This window comes from Leptonotus elevatus, chromosome 4 (assembly GCF_054856555.1).
Source record: "Leptonotus elevatus isolate MCC_2025b chromosome 4, RoL_Lele_1.0, whole genome shotgun sequence".
NCBI lineage: Eukaryota > Metazoa > Chordata > Actinopteri > Syngnathiformes > Syngnathidae > Leptonotus > Leptonotus elevatus.
Window position 1 is genome coordinate 24,501,314 of NC_141242.1, and position 22,734 is coordinate 24,524,047.

Genomic DNA, 22,734 nt, shown 5'->3' on the forward strand with positions numbered 1-22,734 from the left:
CACTTATTTAAGGGCAGATTGCAAAATTCTGATTGATTTGCCTTATTGCTTTCATAAAATAACTTTCTTTCTTGCAGTGTGATAGTATATGCAAGCTGTTAGCATGTTAACATTTGATCAATTCTCATTAGAAATTGGACCCAACTAACAATTGTCATGTCTATTAATACTGCAGTACAGCTTTTCAGTTTAGTGTTAAACTTCATCAATCCCAGACAGATTTTTACTTAAACCTCATCTATTCTAGTCATAACTCATATTGTGGAGTGTCTTTGTTATAAGAAATCACATCAACCAATAAATCAAACCACATCCAAACATGTACAGTAACATAAACAATGAATGAATAATGAGTAAACCAAGACTTATTATTACCTGAGTAGTATGATAAAGAAGTCGTAAGCCTCCATGGGACATTAAAGTGTCTCTGCCTAGAGCACTGCGTGCAATTTTATAAAAGCAACGCAACAGTGCCTGCAGGATGCTAATGGCCGAGTGCGTAGTGTCCTTCCTGTGCCATTCTTCATAGAGCAGTAAGAGACCAGACACATAACCGTTGGACACTGCTGAGCAAATGTTATCCTCTGTTGAAAACAGAAACAGAGAAACAGGGTAAAACACGGAAAATATTAGCATGTTTTAACTGATAATGTTATCCTCAAATGAAGTTTGTGTAGAAAGACATCCACTGATGCAGTAAAAATAATGATGATGAAGATGGTGTGGTGATTCTTTTGAGTGTTTTTTATTATTTTTTGTTTTTTTTATAAACAGTTGTTTTCCATGCTGATTTACTGTTGTCTGATTCTACTCAAATCAAGGTCTGTGGATTTGGTCATATTTTTTCAGTGTTTTGGATGCTACACTGGCTACTCAATAGGCGAGGTATAGACTCCTTCGGCCTACGCAATCTTTGGTGCAGTGTGGCTAGCTTTTAGTCTAAATCTGCAGCAGTATGGTAGCAAGGCTACCAAAATATACAGCTCAGATCTGCTTTTGCTGGCCTTCTCCACCACCCACTCTGCTTGCAGCCTGAGGCTGATTCCAGCCTAGTCTACAGCTTGAGGCGAGACTTGAGGCTGACTCCATGCATCCTGTTCTGCCATCATGGCAAGTACATTTTTCCTAAACAAATTCATAAAATTAAAAATGCAAGCAATTATCATATTCCTGATGGGGAAAATAATACATAAGGAGAGTTTTAAAGTGAAAAATGGGCCATCCCGGCCGGATCGTCCCTTAAACCAATTGTTTTTATATAAAATGTCTTGTGAGGAAAATGGATGGATGTCATTTTCTGCAATTTAGATGGATCACGAATGTGATCTCAGCTAATACTATGATACCTTGAGTCACTGAAACTGGGCGCCAAATAAGACCATTTACACATCCTGTATTATTTAACCATGCCATGCAGTGCAGACATGTTTGTTTTAATACACCAAGACGCAACTAAGTGATTAAAGCTGATTGCTGTGGCGACAATGACCATATGTATATGTCAATCATGTTAAGTCTCAGTGTCAGCCAGCCGCTAAATGGATGGTCAAACTTACTTGAGGAAAGCAGAGCAGCAAATGCATTAATGGATGCCCTGCAAAACAGAAATAATTAAGTCCCACTCTCACACCCTTAAACATACATTATTATTAAATGGTTTCTTACTATACAAATTAAAATCCTCTATGCTGTAAATTGAGTATCATAAAGCAAACAATGTGTTTTTTGTTGTGGTCCTTGATTTCTTTTTCGTGTAGTTAATTTGGAGGCGTAATATGGTTGCAGTTTGCAGAATGAATTCATATAACAAAATGTAATTGTAATAATAATGCTTTCAGGGTACTTAAACACTTTAAACAGAGTAGAAATACAAGATTTGGGGCTATTAAAGTAATTTGTCACGCTTGGACAAATAGAAATGAGCAGCATGTGACTAAATGGATTTGTTATGGAATTTCACACCAGAATGACTGCATTGATTTTCTATTATCAATTTAACATGACACCAGATTCCCAGTGGACGATTCAAGAAGCAAAGCCCAAAGAAGTTCAGAGTGTCTCCATTTTTATATAAATACATAATTAAGTGTATCACTTAAATCTAGTTAGTACAGAATGCATGCATGTGTTTATTCAGTACATACTTAATTGTTTGCAGATTCTTGGTGGTATAATGAGGGATAAGGTGGTAGATGGTATCCAGACCGTGGTTTGACCCAATAAGTTTTGATGTGGAAACTGTGACACAATAAAACATACAAATTAGGAAGAAAAAAAAGGCACTGACACACAAACATATGTCTCATGATCCTTGTAGCGCTGCAAATAAGAAGTAATTTTGTTGTGTGTTGTGACAGTTAACATCTCGTGATGAATACTCGCTAGCCACCGCTTAAAACACTGTTGAATTCGGATAACAACTTGCACACTGGAACGTAACAATGCCCAGCCATGACCATTCATACTCCCCTCAGAAAAAAAAAAAATCCATCCACTTTAAGGCTCATACATGACTGTTTATGTGAGCCTATGAATAGAAGGCTGTACTATATTCCGCCAAACCGAAAAAAGGTGAACCACACTATCCGCAACAAATAGATCTGAACGCCACACTATTATTTGCAAAGTGTCCATTAAGAAGTGAATCAGTAATAGAAACCCTTGTTATCCCAGTAGCTAATTAGTGTACTGTTCAGAATACAAAAAAATACAAATGTTAACATCTTTAAGTGTTTAAGCGTATTTCAAATAAAATATTCTTCGTAAAAGTTCTGAGAACCCACTTTACCTGATGCAGCAAAAAATTGGATGACAACGAGGTATGCTTCAGCCCTCATGGCGTGTTGAATGTTGTTTTTGAGAAGGTTTAGAGTCAGCAGAACAGCTCCAGCCTCCTCAGCCTTTCTACCTATGTCACGGTCTCAACAAAGCACACATTATGTCATGTCAAAGTTAGTTTGCAATATCAAATATACCTCTTATATTACTTCCAATTAGCAGCAAGTATAATTCACCGTTTTAGTCAATGTTTTCTACGGGGAGATTTTTTTTATGTAAAAGATATGCTATGCTAGAAATCCTTTTTTTGGGGGTTAAAGTTTTCCCTTTTTCTTCTGAATGTTGTTACCTTTGTGTCCAACTTTGGCCACCAGATATAGTATGGGCAACAAAATTGTGTAGTCGGGACTCGATCTGCTGCCATTTTTGACCAGTGCATTCAGCAAGGCTTCGCTTCCACCTTTACTGATCATGTATTCAATACGACGATCAGTACCTGAAACAAAGGGTGAGTGTTAATTGGGCACTACTGCTTTACTTGCAGGAAATGACTAGATAAAAATCAAAACAATAAACCTTACTTGCAATACTATCCATACTATTTGTGCCTATTTGTACCTTGCACACTACAAGTCACCTTTTTTCTACCTGGCTTATGCTGCTGCATATACTTCTGACTTCTAAGCAAGTTATAGGTTATTTAAAATGGGAACCCAGACAATCACAGGAAGAACTTGCAAAGGCCACGATTTGAAGATATGCTATATTCAGATATGCTAACAGTACACCAACATGCCACCAATACTAGATCTCAATTCTATTCATTTATCTTCATTGATCTACATTCCGAACAAAATGTGGGAATCCAAACCTTCAACCCACTAAAGACACACTTCAGGTTAATAGTCAAATGTGAATAAATAAGATCACATTTCCTCAAACACTAAAAACTCAACTTGAAAAAAGGTTAGAAAAAATCATTTACACCCAAATGTTACTTAGGCTCAAGACTAAAAATTAAATAATACTGTATGTAAAACACAATAACTGTTCCCCATATTGTGAGGACAATTTGCAAATTTTATAAATGCTTGTATAGCAATCCAAGGTTGATTATGCTATTTTCACTAGTGGGATAGTTTTCCCCTTTGCTGTATATCTAAACCTCGGCAGAAAAGTATCCGACATGATGTCTACAAATTTGCTCTTTAAAGGCTAATATGCTGAGGTTCAATGTTAAATGTGTGACTTTGCTATGCTTTCTGCTGTGATTTTAATGTTGCTTCACATTTGCACTTATGTTAAATGAATCACAGCAGAGTTAGACCAAGACTACTTTTTAAAGTGTAATTGGTTTGTTTTGTTTGGTGAAATGACAAGCGTGAATGCAGTCTATGTGTCAGTTTAATTCCCTTATCTTTACCTTGATATCTCGAATAGAAAGGTCTCTTCCTATTTGCAAGTGAATTCTCGTTTCTGCTCAAGCGTGACCAAAACACGGCCAGCATTAAAACCATGACAAAAAGTACAATAAGTATTTTTTTTTATCTGAAACCAGGATGTATATATGTTCTCTATATTTTCTATTTTCGGAGGATTTGACCTCAAGAATTCAACGAATAATTGAACTCGACAAGTTCAAGTTTTAATGAAAGGTGAGGGGTTTAACTGAGGTGAAAAATGAGCAATATTAGCGTCCAGATCAGGGTTACTTGGAGCTGGCATTCGGCAGAATTCGTGTTTGTTGAGCCATTAAAGTTGCAATCAAAGAGTGCAAGCCATTTAACGCTTACATGGTTGGGCAATAATTAATAAAGTATAAAAAATATGAGACCAACCTCATTTGGACAAAAGTTTCACATGACCAGGAAAAGTACCACAATTGGTTAAAGGACACAGTGCAAATCTTTTAATTCATTCTATTGATGTCCATGCTAACCTGCAGCCAGAAGTTCATCCAGGATATTGAGAGCATTTAAGGTACTCTCAGCATCCCCAGCATTCTGGAAAAATAAAGAAAAGCACAATTCTGGTCACAAAACATGCTGTATAAGATGACTACAGATAGGCTGATTATGTTGACAAAAATTTGCATGAGAGACAAACTGTACAGAGTTGGGTAAGTCTCTGTTAGAATTTGATAAAGAACTTGAGCAACAGCACCAAAGCAGAGCATGCGCAAACCAGACACAACTTGGCTTGACATCACAAGCTGACTGGCACAATACAATGACCGTACGTCATGGTAATATGCTTCAGTTTGGCCTAAAAACAAGCTCACACACGAGACAGGCTCTTTTCTTCTCCGATCGGTTATTAGGGACACCCCAGGGTTGCCATTCTCACCACATCCCGTGATAAAGGTGATAAACCTACACCTCTTATTTCATATAAAATGATTGTAAAGATTATGGTAGTTGATTAAATTTAGAGCTGTCAAACAATAAAAAAATTTAACCAGATTAATCACATCTTAGAATTTTTATTAATCACCATTATTCACTTAATTAAAAAGGCTTTTTTATCAATATTTTTCCCCGCCAAATTTGAAGAGCACAGTTTATGTGTTAATTCTTTTGACATTTAATGTTATGAGGACGTCTTCAACATTTTTTTATCCACTGCACACGCTCATCTTCCTCTTTTTGTAATCAATGAATTACTTGCATAATTTAAATTGGGGGAAAAATTATCCCAATATTTTGACATGAACAAATGTTTTAAATATCATACGTAAACATTTATTAAATGCTTTACTTGAATGCATGTAATTATGTTATTTGCTCAAACAACCTGTGCTGCCTTAAGCGTAGCAATCCGTTGTCACGCTAAAGGATAAACTATGGTCATAATTAATAGTTAGTGTGATTAATCCGTGTTAACTCATGATTAATGCAATATTTTTTTCTGATGAATTAATGAGTTAATGCTTTAACATTGACAGCACTAGTTAAATTACCACACACAATTTCTATAACTCTCAGCCAGAGTTTGCATTTTCAAAAGATCACTTCTTAAACATTCCTAGAAAATCACTATGTCCCATCACTTGTAAGCTATTTTTAGAACGGACCTACAGGCTACTCATGTTGTCCTCGGGGCTACCTTGTGCCCACGGGCACCACAATGATGACCCTTGCTCTAGTTAATATTTTCTGGCAAAAACAAAATTATTTCCGGACTTCTGTTAGGCTACCACATCAACCATCTATGATTGGATGACATATGCAACCTTCCACCACAGAGGGATACAGCTATTTTTCAGTTTACGGCAATGCGTTATGCATGTTGCCAATGATGGTTACATATTGCAGGGATCCATCCGCTCGTCCATGCAAAGGCCGTTCATATACTGAAAGTACAGTGTTCCCTCATTTTTCGCCGCAAAATAGCCGCAATAAATGAAATCCACGAAGTAGCTAGCTTTATGTTTTACATTTATTATAAATGTTTTAAGGCTCTAAACCCCCTCACCACACATTTTATACACTTTTCACATTGAGGCATTTACATCTTCTCACATTTATCTCTTGATTAAACATTCTCAATGTTCAAAAATTCATAAATTTGATCAAATACGTACATTGCTATAAAAAAATGAATGTAAAATTGCACAAAAAAATCAGCGAAACGGCGAGGCTGCGAAAAGTGAACCACGTTATAGCGAGGGAACACTGTAGTGCGGAAAGTCATTTTTCCATGAAAATGTAATAATTGTATGTAAACTGGGACCTTGGACACTAGCCTGAAAGTCCTTTTTGACAAATGCTTTCCTTGACAGTTGTGAAAGTTTGTTTTGATTTGGTTTTATTGAACATATAATCATAAAAAAACACAAAACACATTAAAAGTTTAAAATATAAATTGAAGTAAAAAAAGAAAAACAAGAATGGGAAGGGAGAAAAAGAGTTTATATGTTCAAAAGGTAAGACAAAAGTAACACGTCTCCCTTTCTCATGCTAATGATCTTCATTTTTATTTTCATTGAAGATAACATGATGGAAAGCATGACAACTGACATGCTCACAATCTTTTAGTCTCAGGGGATCTCTCAAATTGGCTAAAAGAGAAGATGTTGTAAAAATCAACAGTACCACACATCCTTCCAATTATCCATCCATTCTCTGTACCATTTAATCTCACATGGGTCATGAGTGTGTTGGAGCCTTTCCCAGATAACAGTGGGCAAAAGGCAGGTACACCCTGAACTGGTTGTCAGGGAATAAGCAGTGCACAAATAGATAAACAATTCACACTCACATTCACACCCATTGAAAATTTAAAGTCTTCAATTAACCTACCATGCATGTTTTTGAAATGTGGAAGAAACTAGAGTACCCAGAGTAAAGCCGTGCAGCCACAGCGAGAACATTCAACCTCTACACTGGAAACCTGGAGTGCAAACTTGAACTGTGAGACGGATGTGCTAACCAGTCGGCCACTGTGCTGCCTTCAATGTAAACAACGACACTAGGTATACAAAGTTTAAATGTTACATTTAAAAATCTCATCCTCTACTTGATGACACCTTCCATGAAGCTCAACAGTATCATACAGTATAATGCACAGTTGCCCCGTGGATCCCTACCTGTAGTGTCGAAAAAATGGCTTCAAAGCCACTGGAGGAGCTTTGTGAGACTGACATTCTTGATTGACCCTGCCCTGTACCGGTTGTCAAAAAGCCAGACAAAAATGGGAACAGGTAAGTGTAAGAAATTTACAAACAAAACAAAAGTCTGATATACCGATAGCATGAAGAAATGTGGGGATTCCAAAGCACAGAAACGGAGATGTAGTGGAACTCAAATGTGTGTCCCCACTGCCACACACAACTGACAAACATAAAGCATTTGACTCCCTGGTTTTTGAGAGAGAGAGAGAGAGAGAGAGAGAGAGAGAGAGAGAGAGAGAGAGAGAGAGAGAGAGAGAGAGAGAGAGAGAGAGAGAGAGAGAGAGAGAGAGAGAGAGAGAGAGAGAGAGAGAGAGAGAGAGAGAGAGAGAGAGATGCACAGACCACTTCCTCCAACTTGATTGGGAATAATCAGGGAGGCTCCATTTGTTTATGACCGTTTAGAAGCATTGCCATCCTGTAAATGAATTTCATCTATTTACAGTACTGAGAATGAAAAAACTATTTTTTTTTTCCTAGCTAGATGGCTAGACTCATGATCATGTTGGTTGAATGTGCTTCGTGTGTCCAGGTCCTCACACATGCTTGTGCATATGTAATTCTATCCCTCCAGGATAAAGAGCTCTAGAAAACATTTGTGCTGTGGTGTTGAGAGGTCTGCCACTAAAAAAAGGCTTTGACAAGACCAGCTGGGCAGCTGCAGAGCAAACTATATTCAGTGGTAGGATTCATTCACGGAGGATTAATGGCTAAGTACTTATGTTTGGCACTGGTAACACACACACACATACTGTACACACACATGTACACACAAACACATTGAGGGCTGTGGTCACTTCGAAGCCCCAGACGCTTTTCTTCAGGACACGGTGGCTTTAAAGATTTGGTGCGCTTCTTTGGTCATTACGACGTCCTTGAACAAATTAAACCTTTAAGTGACCATTTGATCACTAGTGGAGTTTCCCCGACACTTTGCCCACATACACTGCTACTAAAATAAGTGTACTAGTCACTGTACTTGCATTGGTTATTGACATTATTACACACTATTCAGATTGCAATTTTTATTTTCCTGACTATAATATGATTATAAACATATAATTTAACACTTTTCCAGTAATAAACACTTCTTACAGCTGGCACAATGCAAGAGGTGATGATAGGACTCGTGTTTTTTTACTGCCTGAGACTCTCTGTGGTTCAGCAGTGTTTTCCTCTCATGCTAATGGTGCTGATGGTAGTTGCTTGCTATCTGTCCCAGCTCGATCATCCAATGTCGCCCCGATTATGGTGCCTCCAACCTCGACCTGCGCAATAGAAGAATCCCCAGCAGCCACCACTATAGTCCTGTATTCTTCCTTGGTGGTGTAAATAACATTTTCTGTCTAAACCAGTGGTGTCCAAACTCTTTCCTCTGCTATATTGGCTATAGCAGGGGTGCCCAACTGGCGGACCGCGGTCCAGCTCCGGCCTCCGATACCCTTTCATCCGAACCTCTAAGAATATTTACTGGGGGGAAAATATATTCAGTTTGACCGATTTTTGAATAGGTGCACGCGAGAACAGCTATGCCTGAGTTGGGTCCTGTAAGATCGCAAACTTTTGTTTTTCGGGGTAAACACTTTCTCACGACAAATGTGATGAAGTATGCCGTTGTGAAAAGCAACAAAAAAAAGACACTGAAAAGTGAATGGACTGAGGTGTATATGCTTTAAATTTACAGGCATTGTGGGCTACGAGCCCCGTGTGTCTGCCTATGAGTGCTCACAACGCATGATTTTGGATTTGGATTTTGGGCGCAACACAAAAATAGTTTTGCTGACTCCAGAAAAATGTTTGGCAGCAACAATAATGAGCAGAGCTGCTCTCGGAGGATGTGCATCCCCAAATGGACAGCGCCATCCAAAGTACCCGGTGCATTGCGTTGGCTGTAGATGAATCAATCAACTAATGTTTTGTTTTATTTGTTTTATTCATTTTTTCCTTTCGGACACATTATTACAGGTTACATCGATCACATCATACCATTTGCAAGAAGGGCTGACGGGTAGAAGCCGTGGTTTATTAGTAACCCATCCCCATCGATTCTTACTATACGCATCAGTCATATACATTGATTATGTATGTGACAATCCTCAGCTTTTGGTGTATGTCCGATTCTGTCATGAGGAAAATAAAACATTTATAGAGGACATTTTTGACAGCTTTGAAAAGACATATGAGAGGAGAGGACCTATATTTGGCCATAAAAGAAATGCTGAAAGAGAAGTGAAATAATGTGAAAATTGTTGTATAACTAGTGATGGGGACCCTTCCTTGAAAGATTTAACAATTTAATATTTGCATAAAAAAAGAAATTAATGAAAGACATATTTGTCATGACTGGGCTCTCAGTGCGGTGTGTGTGATTAAGTAGAGGGGCGTGTCCTCCTGCGCCGCACCTGTTCCACCTTCACGATCAACGCTTCATAAGGACTGGAACAGCCGGCACTCCCTGTCGGAGTATTGACCTTGCTGCGTCCACGTCCAAGTGCTTAATCCTAGTGATGTGCCCTACTGTGCCGAGGCGCCGATGCGTGTGCCGAGTAAACCGGAACCAAATCTGCAAAGCGCGTATCGAGGCATGTGTTGATTACGCTTGTGGCCACGCCCGAAGCCTCGGAACGCGCGTTGCTACGCCCGAAGCCTCGCCAGACGGGCTTCCTACGTCATCGCCAACACATAGTTTCGCGGGTGATTCGAAATAAAATGGCGCACCGAGACGACAATGAGCTCACAGGTGACACTGACACACCCAACTCGCATCTTCAAACCTCAATTCAATCGGATTCGTTTTGCAATGGACGCACCCGCAACGAAAAAGAAGAGAACATCCCCTGTCTGAGATCATTTTGAGCAGATCTATCCTAAAAAGGTACAAATTATAATAACCAGTGTGAATATATATTGTAAATTATTGTGACAACACAGTCACGTTTTAATGTCTTTCTTCTTCTTGCTGATATTTCAAAAGGTGAAGTGTAAACTTTGTTCTGAAGAACTTGGGTACCAAGAGAACACTCTTTAGCCCCAATAAAGCACAAGAGGCTGAGAGGAGGCTCACAGCTGAATGTGCGACAGTGATCGGCACAGGGCATCTTCCTCCTCCTCCTCCTCCTCCAACCCATCATCTTCATCAACACAACCGGACACATCAGAAGCTTCCCAGCCTGTGGCGCAAGGTAATATTCGATACATTCTAATGGTGTTAATTAAGCAATAGGAAATGAGCGGCAGTGCATTATTGTGGGATAAGGCATTCTTTTGCTCCCATCTCTACGATGGGCAGCCAGAACTGCCTGTTGGCTGTTAGTCTGTTTGTTGTGTCTTAGGTGACAAACTGTGGTGGCGATTGGACCACACAGTCATGCAGAGGAGGACCCAGAGTGAGACCGCAGATGCGACTGTGGAGGTCCACACTTACCTGGGGGAACCCAACATAAGCAGGATGTCAAACCCCCTGGACTACTGGGAGCTGCACAAACATGTCTACCCAAACCTCTACAAACTAGCAATAAGCTTTCTCTGTACCCCGGCCTCATCCGTCCCTTGCGAAAGATTATTTTCAAAAGCAGGAGAAATCCTATCTAAAATAATAAACCGTTTAAATCCAAAAACTTTGGAAATGCTAGTTTTCCTCAATAAAAATGAATGAAAGGTGTGTCTTGTTCCTTGTTTATATGTCAATGTCTAAAATAAAGCAATCATTCTTTCAATTACCACACGCACATTCATTCACATCACAACTCCCTGCCCTTTTGACCCCATCAAATCCATGGTATCATTTTAATCACTGTCTGTCATGACATTTATTTTCCACATGAAGGCGCAATAGAACAAATGAAGCCTCATGATGCTTCGGCCCAGGAGCGAACCAGTTGGATGGAAGGCCTCATTGCTTCATGATGCTTCAGTTTACCATCACTACTTAATCCTGACTTTGTGTTTCCAAATTCATGTTTTTAGTTGTGTTCCTTGTTTCCAGCCATTACGTGAGTCCTTTTTTTGATCCGTAGTTTTATGTTTTGTCTCTTCTGCTTTTTGCCTGAGTGATTGTTCTCTACGTGTTGAGTTGTTTCTGCTCCGTAGTTTTCTGTTTGCCTCAGCTTTACGCTTGAGTGTTTGTTTTACACGTCGCCTTTAGTTTGTCCGCTTTGTATAGCTCGTTTTGTATTTTTGTTTTGCTCATTCGCGTTGTGTGGTTTTATAGCTATTGGGTGTATTTTTTGTTTTTTCCTGGCGAAAAAAATAATAATAATAATAATAAAAAAGATGGAATGACCCTCCATCAAAACGTTGCCGGGTTAAATCATTTTCTATCTAACAGTGTCCCCAAATGACTGCAGTTTAATTGAGGTGTTATGTGGTCTCAAACGTTTTTCGCAGAATTTCTTTTTTTTTTTAGAGTGAGTCAGATTCTTTATCCATCCAAGCGTATCTTCTGCATCCTCCTTTCTAACACCATTTGCCCACTTGTCTTCCCCCAATACATGTACTTCCTCTTACTCTCTGCTGTATTCTAATTCACTATCTCTGCTTTGGATGTGTCCAAACCGTGTAAGCCTGGTCTTTATGACGTTCTCTATAAAACATCAAATCTTGGGTCTACCTCTGATGAGCTCATTTCTAATCCAAAAGAGAACCTCACCATCTTAATTCCCGCCACCTCCAGATCTGCTTCCTGTTTTCTCTTTAGTGCCACTGTCTCTAAGTTGTACATGACTGGCCTCACTTATAAACCTCCTTTTCATCTTTGCTTTGCAGAGACTCCTCTCTCACATAACACCGCAAACTTTCCTTAACCTTTTCCAAACTACTCTGTTTGAATACATTTCTTCATCCCTGACTGTTAACCCTAAGGTTTTAAAGTATCTCTTCTCCCATTAGCTTGATTCTTCCCTTTTCATCCCTCTCATTCATGCACACATATTCTGTCATTCCTCTCGTTTCCAGCGCATGCCTCCAACTTGCTAATGTTCCTCTGCCTGCTCTCTTTCCCATCATCGGCGAGCATGCTCCATCAGGATTGCAATCGAATCTCATCTGTCAGCCTATCCATCACTTTTGCAAAGAGGAAGGGGCTTAGAGCTGATCCGTGTTGCAGTCCCACCTCCGCTTTGAACTCCTCCGTCACACCAGCGTGAGTGACTGCTCCTCTAGACAGGAGATGGCAAAGTAGGCGAGAGAGTGCTGGCACAGCCTTGGAGTGAGACTTAATAGTTCGTCTGCAAGATGTCAATGCAATATCATCGACAAAAGAGAAGATCAAGTGAGGTGGGTGTCGTCCTATTTATGTCGCTGGTCTGTATTAAATATGTTGGTTCACATTGCACAAAATATGCTTCAACAAGCAATTAGGAACCAATCAGTCGTGCAGGCCAAAATGATTGTCTTTTTTTTATTTTCTTTTTTTACATTTAAATTGATACTGAAATTGATTTTCACACATTCAGTTTCAATGTTCTCCTTGTTTCCCCTCATTTATAGAGGTCATTGCCAGCTAGATACAGTTGCTCTTGCTTGAAATAGATTTTGGTGTAACTCAGTCCTGACTGAAAATACTTCTACTTCATCACTTGAATTGGATCCTATTCAGCTGGATTAGATCAAATGGCATGTGGGTCAGCTTTGAACAGAGCCAGGAAGCATTGTACAAAGCTAAGTAAAGAAGTTTAGTTATTGTTAGGTAGTGAAAAACATTGTGTACAACTTGTGTGTGCATGTGGGCGTGGGGGTTAATGAGCTGGGGAGTTTATTTCGGGTGTCTCGAGCGAGCAATATGGAGTAGTTCCCTCTTATGATGCATATTTACTTACGGTCGCTATGTAGTTTTAGAAAAGTCATAGAAATACAAAATATTGGTTCAGGCTCTTCCAGGGCAAGTAAATATGTTTATTAAAATTACTGTACCAAGTATTTTGATGTAAATAGAGACTATAACAGGGAAATCAGACTTAAGTCAAAATTCGGGTTACATCGCCAGGGTAGGAACGGAACTCTGCCGTAACTTAAGGACTCCCTGTATAACTGTAATGCCGTGTCCAGTCTTTTACCCTGATCCACTGAAGTCAGAATCAGGTGAGTAAAACAATAAAATATGTCCATGTTAAGTGTGTTTACACACTGTGTCACCAAAGAGCACAGTGACAATTATCACCTTTTAAATAGGCAGATTGAAGGCCGACAAGTTTGAAGATATAAGTGATGCTTAATTAGAGGACTCACCTTGGTTGAACATGTCCCTATAGTCATTTCGATCTTTCCTGGGACTACCATCATTTGTCTATTTCTTCTTCTTCTTTTTTATATTATTATTATTATCATCATCATCATCATTATTATTATTATTAGCTTTTTGTTTCCATTAACACAGGGGTACCAACAAATTTGTCCGTGTGGATGAACTTTCCTCCCTTTGTACTATTTTTGTTGGTCTAACGTTACATACCCTGTATGTAATTTTTAAAAGAACACTATTCTACTTCTGAAGGAACAATTTTAGTACAGTAAAAAATTTGAGCCTTCATTTTTGGGAGTAACACGAGGCAGCCAAATTATGTGATAAAAAAAAAAAAGGACTGGTTGATATCTGATGGTATATAATTCGTCTGTCTCACTGTGAGATTTGCAAGCGTCATTTTTCTGCTACAGATTTCCAAAGTTGTGCAGTATAATAGCAATATGAATGCATTGATATCTACAATGTTTCAGAGGATTTAATGCTTGTTGTTAAAATATGTATGAATAAAATGTCTGTGTCCCCAACACATCTGTGGAGCTTGGCTATAGTCAGGTAGGAAGAAAGCGACTGTTCTCATTTGTCAAGAAATACTACACCAAGGAAAAAAGTTCATTAAAAATGTCAGCTCTTCAAAATCCTTGAAAGCTTGGGCTGAAAGTTTGTCTGACTCCAAATAGGACGTAGAACAGCTCCTAAAGTTATCCATCAGCTGTGTATGTAATATGAGCTTGTATTGATAGTCTCTACACATGTCACGGCATACATGGTTAAAATAGCCTTTTCCATAAGGGCTCCCTACTACAAAGACATACTGACCATCTCATTACAAACGTACAATGAAGACAAAGCCATTAGGACTCAAATACAGATGGAGAGTTACGTGAATGTAAGAGCTCAGACAGTTATTTTATTGTCTTACTATCTTGTAATTCTAAAAAGATAGAAAGAATGAATTCGACCAACCTTTCAGTAAGACCATAAGCATTAAGTGATGAATTGATTTTTGAAGTCGAAGCTATCGAAAAACTATATTACATAACTTTCCTCACTTTTAATCATTACAAATTAAAAAAAAAAAAGTATACATACCACACAGTATAAAGTAAAAGTGATGCATGCAGTAATATTTTTTCATCATCTTTAGCTACAGTGATTGGGATTGTACAGTTACAGACTCTGACAAGATTTTGGAGGCTGCCCCGCCCTTGATCATTTTTGTCCTCCCCAGCAGCTTTGCCGTCCAACAACAAAATAAAAAAATCTAATAATGGTCGAAAGGTAAAAATAGTCATATGAATGCATTGATTTCTACAACGTTTCGGAGGGTTTGATGCTTGTTGTTGAAATATGTATGAATAAATGTCTGTACCACCACACATCTGTGGAGCTCGTGATCTGCCACAAATAAGAATGTGGCACGTTTGTAACAGTACTTGTTGTATCGCTACGGTTCTGTAATACCGTTTAAAAGGAGATCGAAACGGGAAAGAATAAGAGCACGCAGCAGTTGTCTTCACTTGTCTGTATTGAATCGACATGACATCACATTGACATCAATACAACATACAGTCCACTTTCAGTGCAATATTCACAATCCCGAGATCAAAATAGCAATAACTACTTTACCCTATAAAATATAATTAATATTTCAATCTCAATTCCTGTACATTAATAAATGAATCTAAATAATGACATGTACCTCTAACATTACCTGGTACTTGCTGACAACGCTTTCACATTCTAAACTCGTGAGTTCTAAAGATGACGCAGCACCAATTGTACCCAAAGACGCAACCACGAGGTCGCCTACCGCTAGCTAAAACCCACTCGAGTTAGCCGTTACCATTTCTGAAACAACCTTAATAAAAACGTAATTACAGTCTTTATATTTACATAACCAAACGAACCATAGAGACTAGATTTCACATATTCTAGTTGTATTAATAGTGTTCTGTGGTGAATACCTTAAAAAGGGGGTAGAAACGGGAAAGAATAAGAGCACGCAGCGGTTGTCTTCACCCGTCCGTATTGAATGAAGTGCAGACGCAAGAGATGCGCAATTCCCCACTTCCTCCCAAGACATCACCAGCAGATCGCAGAGCGATCTATCTCAACACACACAAGAAAAACTGTGTAATCGTTTAGCAATTCTTTGACAGTTAGAAAAATATGAAACACTGTTAGAAAAAACACACAAAAACAATACCATAACGCCTACTGAAAGACATTCAGCCAAGGTGATTTAGCTCAGATCCAAAATTGATTGGCTATGCCTGCCACAGTTCTGCTGTGATTTCTTTTTGTAATCCCCATGGAGTTATGTCCCAAGCCGTACTGCAAAACTGTTCCAGCATGAAAAGGTATACAGATCTATTATTCAGTATCTTACATTTGAACAGGACGGTTAAAAAAAAATACAAAGGCTAAGTAAAAATAAACACCTGAGATAATGTGGTTGCACACAACACGAGTGCACACACAATGTAGCTGTCATGTTCCTGTTCTCTGTCTTTCTTGAATGCTGGTGGGCGGAGCCTCATGTGACCCACCTGCTGGCCATGGCTATCAGCAGGGTATTAGTATCGGATTATTATATTGCATTGCTCACTCCCGTTGTCTGCGTAACATGTTCCTGTTTTTGTGTTCTACTACTTGTAGTACTTACTTATTGTATTTGGTACCCTACTTAAGTACTTTTTGTATTCATTTATTTATTTATTTGCTAGATCCTAGTTTATGTTAATTAGATTTGGTTTAGTTTTCCTTTTATGGTTGTGGCTTCATTCACTTCTTTGTGTTTTTTATTAGTATTTTTAATATTTGGTTCTGTCATTTAAACTTTTGGACTCTCGTATTGTCTGCCTTGTTATCCTAAATTCAGGCCCCGTCCAGACGGAAGCAAAGCCGGCTTTGTTCCTCAAACAAATCTCGTACACACAAAAGCATTTCAAGACTTGCGTGTGTCCAAAAGAAGACGCTGAGGACGCATAACGGCTGTAATGCATATGACGGCATTGCAGAACAAACCATTAAAAAATAGGCCACAAACAAAATTAGAATAAACACAGGTACTTCTACAACTTCCTCATGTTTCCTTTAATAATAATGGTTGCAAAAAAAAAATATGATGAAATATTACCAAGCAATTCTGAATTATTTGTCAAGGACTGCATTGTTCAGAATGAAGGGGAACTGCTTCAGGTCCTTGAGCCATCACATGTTTTGCCAACAAGGCAGATTTCAAATCTGTTGTTTTTTTATATATACAAATCTTATGTTTGTATATATATATATATATAAAAAAAAAGTCTAGATAAGATATTGATATATTTAGTTCATTTAATATTTAATCTAAATACATTGACTTGCTTTTGGTTCCACTTGATGACATTTTCAGACTGTAAAAGAAATAAGTGAATTTACGTGGACATCTGAGAACGCGAAGGCTTGGCTCTTAGCTGTCTAAATTAATAAAAATATACAGGCATGTACATCTGTGTTGGGAATGCAACACTTTTCAAAGTTGCATTGCTGGATATTTGGCTCAAGAAGAAAGGTGTATAATGAATGACTGGCACCAAAACTAAAACAGTGACGTTTAGGTTGTGATCGCAGCATAAAACCTGACTTCATTTACAAAAAAAAAAAAAAAAACTACATTTGGCATTTAATCTGAATTGCACACACTCTAAATTAGTAAGGGGGAAATCATTTTATCATAGCCCTACACTTATAGAATAATCAGACACAAATCTAGACGATTTTTAACATACTTAAGATTACACCTCAGCAAAAGAGAAGCTTGCTCAATTGAAGCAACAGATGGGACGACCAAAACAAAGTTGAACGTTTTCAATGTGGTAGCAACACGTTGGAACAACACATATCAACTGCTGGCAAGGTTCAACGGTGACAAGGAACCCATGTAGGTATCTATTGCCTCACTAAAAACAGACATACAGTACCTCTAACTACCGCTGATGAGTTAACCGTCATAAGGGAAACACTTGTGCTTTTCCCTTTCCAATAAGCTAATGTGGAGAAAAGAGTTTCAGGATCAAAGGTCATGCCCATGATGAAAATGCCGTCTCATGCATTAGAGCGTAACGCTTCCAATTTACACACACAGGCAGCAATACACCTTCACAGGTCATACTGATTCCAATCCAAAGTTATTGAGTTGACCACATCAACACTTCTAGACCCCAAATCTAACTCACTTAGATCTCAAAGTTCCAGTCAGTCAATAGACTGAAATCTGAAAATGTGACTGCAATAGGGTGCACGTCAACGGAGCCACACGCAGCTTGGTCCTTCTTCACAACCACTTCAGGCATGTTGTTCAGTTATTTGTGCATTCATTTGCTTGCAAATGTACTGATTTGGTTTTTTTTGGGGGGGGGGGGGGTTTAGATGACCTGTGGCAGCAGGTGGATGAGGAAACAGGCAGACAGGCCACCAACGTCATAGCCAGAGAAGAATATAAAAAATAAAAAAAGCCCAAGATCTTTAAGCCAAAGAAGCATGTACCCAAAGCTCTTCCTGTTGTCTGGACAGTCTTTAAGCACAAACATGAGTTTGAATGCGATTTGGTTAATTCTGAACACAGATAAATCCAAGTTATGAGGTCTTCTGAATTGCTCAAATGATTTGTCTTTGTTTGTTTTTTTATATCACAAAAACCTTTAAGCAGGAGTGTGTAGACTTTTTATCCACTTCAAATGTGAGCTGTCAGAAATAAAACTGAATGTTGGGAAACTTGTAGGCTTCTTTGTAAGGTACCTTAGTTCATGGCTGAACTGGCAGAAAAAAAATCTGCCCTGGCATTTCAACTTAGTCCGGTCCCAATGGCCCACACGACTCGTGATTACAACGTATCTGCCACTAATGTTGATTGGTTCTGTTTTCTGTCTAAATTGTAAATGGATTAAAGGGCTGCGCCTCTAAATTGTGGGCTGGTGTCAGTACCAGATGTGATTGTCTGGCAGTTTGTATTGGGGTCGCCTGCAGATGACGTCACGCTACAGGATTGGCTGGAAATTGTCCGTTTAGATTGTCCAATAGAAATAAATGGGAAAAAAAAATGTCGGTTGATGTCAAAACATTGGAAAGATAATATTAAATATGTCATTTAAATAACAAAATGTATGGACTAAAATTGTAAAAACATAACAATATAAAAGTATGATACTTTAAGTTTGAAGAAATAATAAAATAGATGAATAGAATGAAATGCGCGATTCCGATGTGTTCACTTTGGTTTGGTTTCTTTTTTAGCTGTCAGCAAATCACAATACATCACAAAAACAAACAAAAAAAACAAAAAAAAAACAGGCTTAATAACAATAGGAACACATTAACAATCGAAACTGACAATATTTGTCCCATCTGAGGCATTTTGTGTATTTATAATTTATTCAATCTATTTTATTTATTTTTATTATTTATTCAGGTTTATTTACGTTTTTACAATTTCAGTCCATTCATTTTGTTATTATTTAAATGACATCTTTATTCTTTTCTTTCCGATGTTTGACGTCAACTGGATCATTTCCAGCTAATCCTGTAGCGTGACGTGTTTGTTAGGCGACCCCGTTACGATCTGGCAGCTCGATCACATCTGGTACCGACACCGGTCTTTGGAGGTAAAATGGAGGAAAACAATCATGACTGTAAATAGCACTGCATTGGCCCCAAAAGACGCCAGCCCACTGGGCATCTGACTTTTATGCCAGATGGCCAGTCCAACCCTGCCTTTGTTGTAAGAAATGTATACATTCAATTTGTAATTGATATTTCCACTACAGCCTGAATTGTAAACAATGTCGATTTGTTGTGTGGAAATAATTATCCCCTTATTGAATGACCTCTGGTCTCACCTCACTAATAATTCTCTTCTAGACAGACAGACAGAAGGACAGACGGCTCCGAGAAAGACTGGACCAGACTCTAGTTATGTTATTGAAGTGATTTTTTTTTTTTTTTGAGTTCAGGGTGTAAAATAATGGGGTTTTTTTTTTTTTAAAAACTGTCTCTCTGGGCCTCATATGAAAAGAAAAGGTCAATACACTAAAATAAGCTCAAATATAATCAGACACTACTTCTGCCTTGTGTTTGAACTGGTGTCTTAGTCATTACATTTCCAAAGTGCCTAAACATGTGTCTCATAGTTCAACCATTTCCAAAGGCTTAACAGATTCAAACAGCTAACCACAGGATTTAAAATGATCATTCAGGGAAAGAAGACACTGGCTTCTTTTAGGTAATCACTGTTGGGTCTGTGTGTGTGTTGCTTAAAATAAACAACCTTTCTTTTAATCCACTCTGCCTGCACTGATATGTTCAGAGACTCACAAGGTTTAAGAATAGACGGACATACACTTAATCTCTCATCGATGTGTTTCCTGTCATGAATGGATCCCCGTTGCTAAATAGAACCCTTTGAAAGTAGATCGTCTTAAATAGCCAATGATTGCCTGGAATGAGCTCTCATATTCTTCACAAGGAGTTGATCATTACTAAGTCTCTAATTACTTGGGACTGTTCACACTGGGGAAAACAACAAAATACATTCTTTAATTAATCCCCTGAATCCAAAACAAGTAGTATCTGTCATATTACAAACACGGAATGTTACTTTCAATTTTAGTCATAAACCAAAGGCTGGTAGACAAATGTACTGTATATTGATATTTAGCAACTTTATATCACACTGACTTGACTAATGACTTCAGCACATTTAAAAATAAAGGTTAGCACCCTCTGACATATCATAACAGATGACACTCTACAGACAAACGAGCTTTCACCAGCTCAATAACTTCAACCTCAGCACTTTTGGCTAGTAATTAGTCAAGTCAAGTGAATGTGCGGCAACAATTAACACACAATGTGGTGCTATTTAATGTTAACAAGAAAATAAATCCATTTACGTCAGTAAGATGAATCGTGCAGGAAGATGCCTTTGGGAAAGTGGCCCATCTCTGATCTTGCCCAGGTGTAGAATCCATACAGCAGCAGCAGCAGATTTGGTCATTGTCACCCAGGCTAGCACCTTCTCAAAGCAGGAGAGTAACGAAGAGGTAGTAAAACAGGCCTTCTACATGTGTTTTAACTAAAAGCAAAGGATAAAAGTAAGTCTTAAGTTGAGATTTCAATTTACTGAAGACAGAATAGAAAACACTCAAGCACCTGCCGACTTCTTTTTGGCTCTACGGATCACCAAAAGACCAGTGTGTGGAGAACGAAGGTTTCGGGACAGAACGCATGGTACCGCTACTGCAAGATAGGAGGAAGGTGTCGAGGCATGTAATACTGTATTTTTTGAGTAAGTAATAAAACAACAACTTAAAACCGCAAGTTCAAATCTCAAGTGGAGTGTAGGAGCCAATGTAAGTTGATTTGTGTCAGGGTAACATGATCTAACTTTCTTGTCCTCGTTAAGAGGGTACACTCGTCTAAAAACTGAAAAGTTGGCTCAACATGAAAAATTGAGGTTACAATTTGCATGCATATTACGTTCTTTCAACTCAGCCACCATTGTGCAAATGTCACAAGATTCCTTTAGTACAAAAAACGTAATTTGTTTTGCACGCTAGAATCTTCATTAAGTTGAACCAACTTCATTTTCATTGTATGACACCAATCCATTTAATTATATACTGTAAAAAAATTGTGCTGGACCAGCTTCATAAATTGAGGTAACAATTTGTATCTTTTGAAGTTATTCTAACTTAGCCAATGCAACAAAACTTCTCTAGTTTTGAAAATGTAATGCTTTAGTATAGAGAACATGATTTGTTTTGTATTCTACAAACCTTAAGTTGAACCAACACAATTTTAACTATGCAAAAACTACTCTACTTTATCGTTCACCTACTGATGAGTCAAGAAATGGAAGTTCTTTATCTTGGTCAAAGACACTTGGGACACAGTCACAAGGGCTGGGGATCAAACCCAGAAACTCAGCATTGGGAGACAAGCACTACAACCGGTGCTCCACTCCACCACTTGGTAATACAAATGTAACGATATCGGCAATATCGTGATAGCACGATATTAAAACTGCCACAATATATCGTCGTCATGTCACGATATTAAAAGCAGCACGTCTGTTTAAAAAAAAAAGTCAGGTTAATTTCCATTTGTGCAGTCTAGCACCCTCTGGTGGCTAGTTTATTTAGTGCATGTTTTGGCCCTTCTATGTTTAAAATCCGCGCTAATGGTCAGATGAAGGGAAACGTAATATGCTTGTGAACCGAGTCAGTATGTGTAGGAACTCAATGTGTTCTAAGACTAATTAAGTCTTATTAGAGATTGTAGGTTGTTTATACGCATTGCTGTAATGTACAAAAGCACAATATTGTGTGTGTGTTTTTTTAGTATGAGCTATTTTTTGTATCTCAAACATCCCCAAAATATCGGGATAATTATTGTATCGTGACCTTCATATCGTGATAATATCATATCATTATGTTGGGATGTCGTTACATCCCTACTTGGTATTGATTAATTGAAATGAGCAAATGACAGCACATTGACATTTCAATGGCCGTAGACAAAACTGTGCAACTGCCTCAAAAAGACGTAACTATTTGACAATGTTGTGGGTATAAATGAGCTTATGGAGAAAAATGGATGAAAGAATAACCGTGTACAAAATATAATTATGAAATCTTGCACACACAAAAAATCCCTGTTTTTATGCACACAAAACATGCTTAAAACACTCCAGCGAAAGAGGAAGTTGATGCAGTAATTCCCAGCAGGCCAAGCGGCACAATGCAAATAGCAAGAAGGATGATTATGTTTTTATTTGTTCATGTTAGATGGTAATTATCCTTGCAGTAGTAACAGACTTCATCTCTTTTATTCATTCAATATTTGTTGGATTTTTTATGTTTATTTTGTAATTTCTTTTTTTTAGCACCATAACTAAGAATTTTACTTATAATCAGTTCTTTAAATATCTGGCTAGCATGAATTCAATGACAAGGCTTTTGACCTCAAATCATCTATCAGTGTTGTACATCAGTGGTGGGCAAAC

At 38.2% G+C, this 22,734-nt stretch overlaps 1 protein-coding gene and 1 pseudogene across 4 annotated transcripts in view; one reads left to right on the forward strand and one right to left on the reverse strand.

Annotated features, from left to right (window-relative positions):
• Window positions 1–16,188, reverse strand: part of agbl1 (AGBL carboxypeptidase 1) — a 45,465-nt gene extending 29,277 nt beyond the window's left edge. Inside the window, exons 1-10 of one of the 4 annotated variants that reach the window (XM_086073713.1) lie at window positions 16,130–16,188; window positions 15,895–16,030; window positions 15,653–15,793; window positions 7,367–7,440; window positions 4,718–4,781; window positions 3,128–3,274; window positions 2,789–2,920; window positions 2,145–2,238; window positions 1,557–1,594; window positions 376–584 (exon numbers count right to left, since the gene is read on the reverse strand). In XM_086073713.1, coding sequence (XP_085929839.1) covers window positions 376–584; window positions 1,557–1,594; window positions 2,145–2,238; window positions 2,789–2,920; window positions 3,128–3,274; window positions 4,718–4,781; window positions 7,367–7,423 — 741 coding nt within the window. In that variant the 5' untranslated portion in view covers window positions 7,424–7,440; window positions 15,653–15,793; window positions 15,895–16,030; window positions 16,130–16,188. Of the gene's footprint in view, window positions 1–375; window positions 585–1,556; window positions 1,595–2,144; window positions 2,239–2,788; window positions 2,921–3,127; window positions 3,275–4,717; window positions 4,782–7,366; window positions 7,597–15,652; window positions 15,794–15,894; window positions 16,031–16,129 lie in introns of those variants that run through there. The other 3 variants (XM_086073714.1, XM_086073715.1, XM_086073716.1) reach the window with 3 other exon arrangements.
• On the forward strand, window positions 8,977–11,102 carry LOC147176335 (zinc finger BED domain-containing protein 4-like; annotated as a pseudogene).
• Window positions 16,189–22,734: the final 6,546 nt, after the last annotated feature.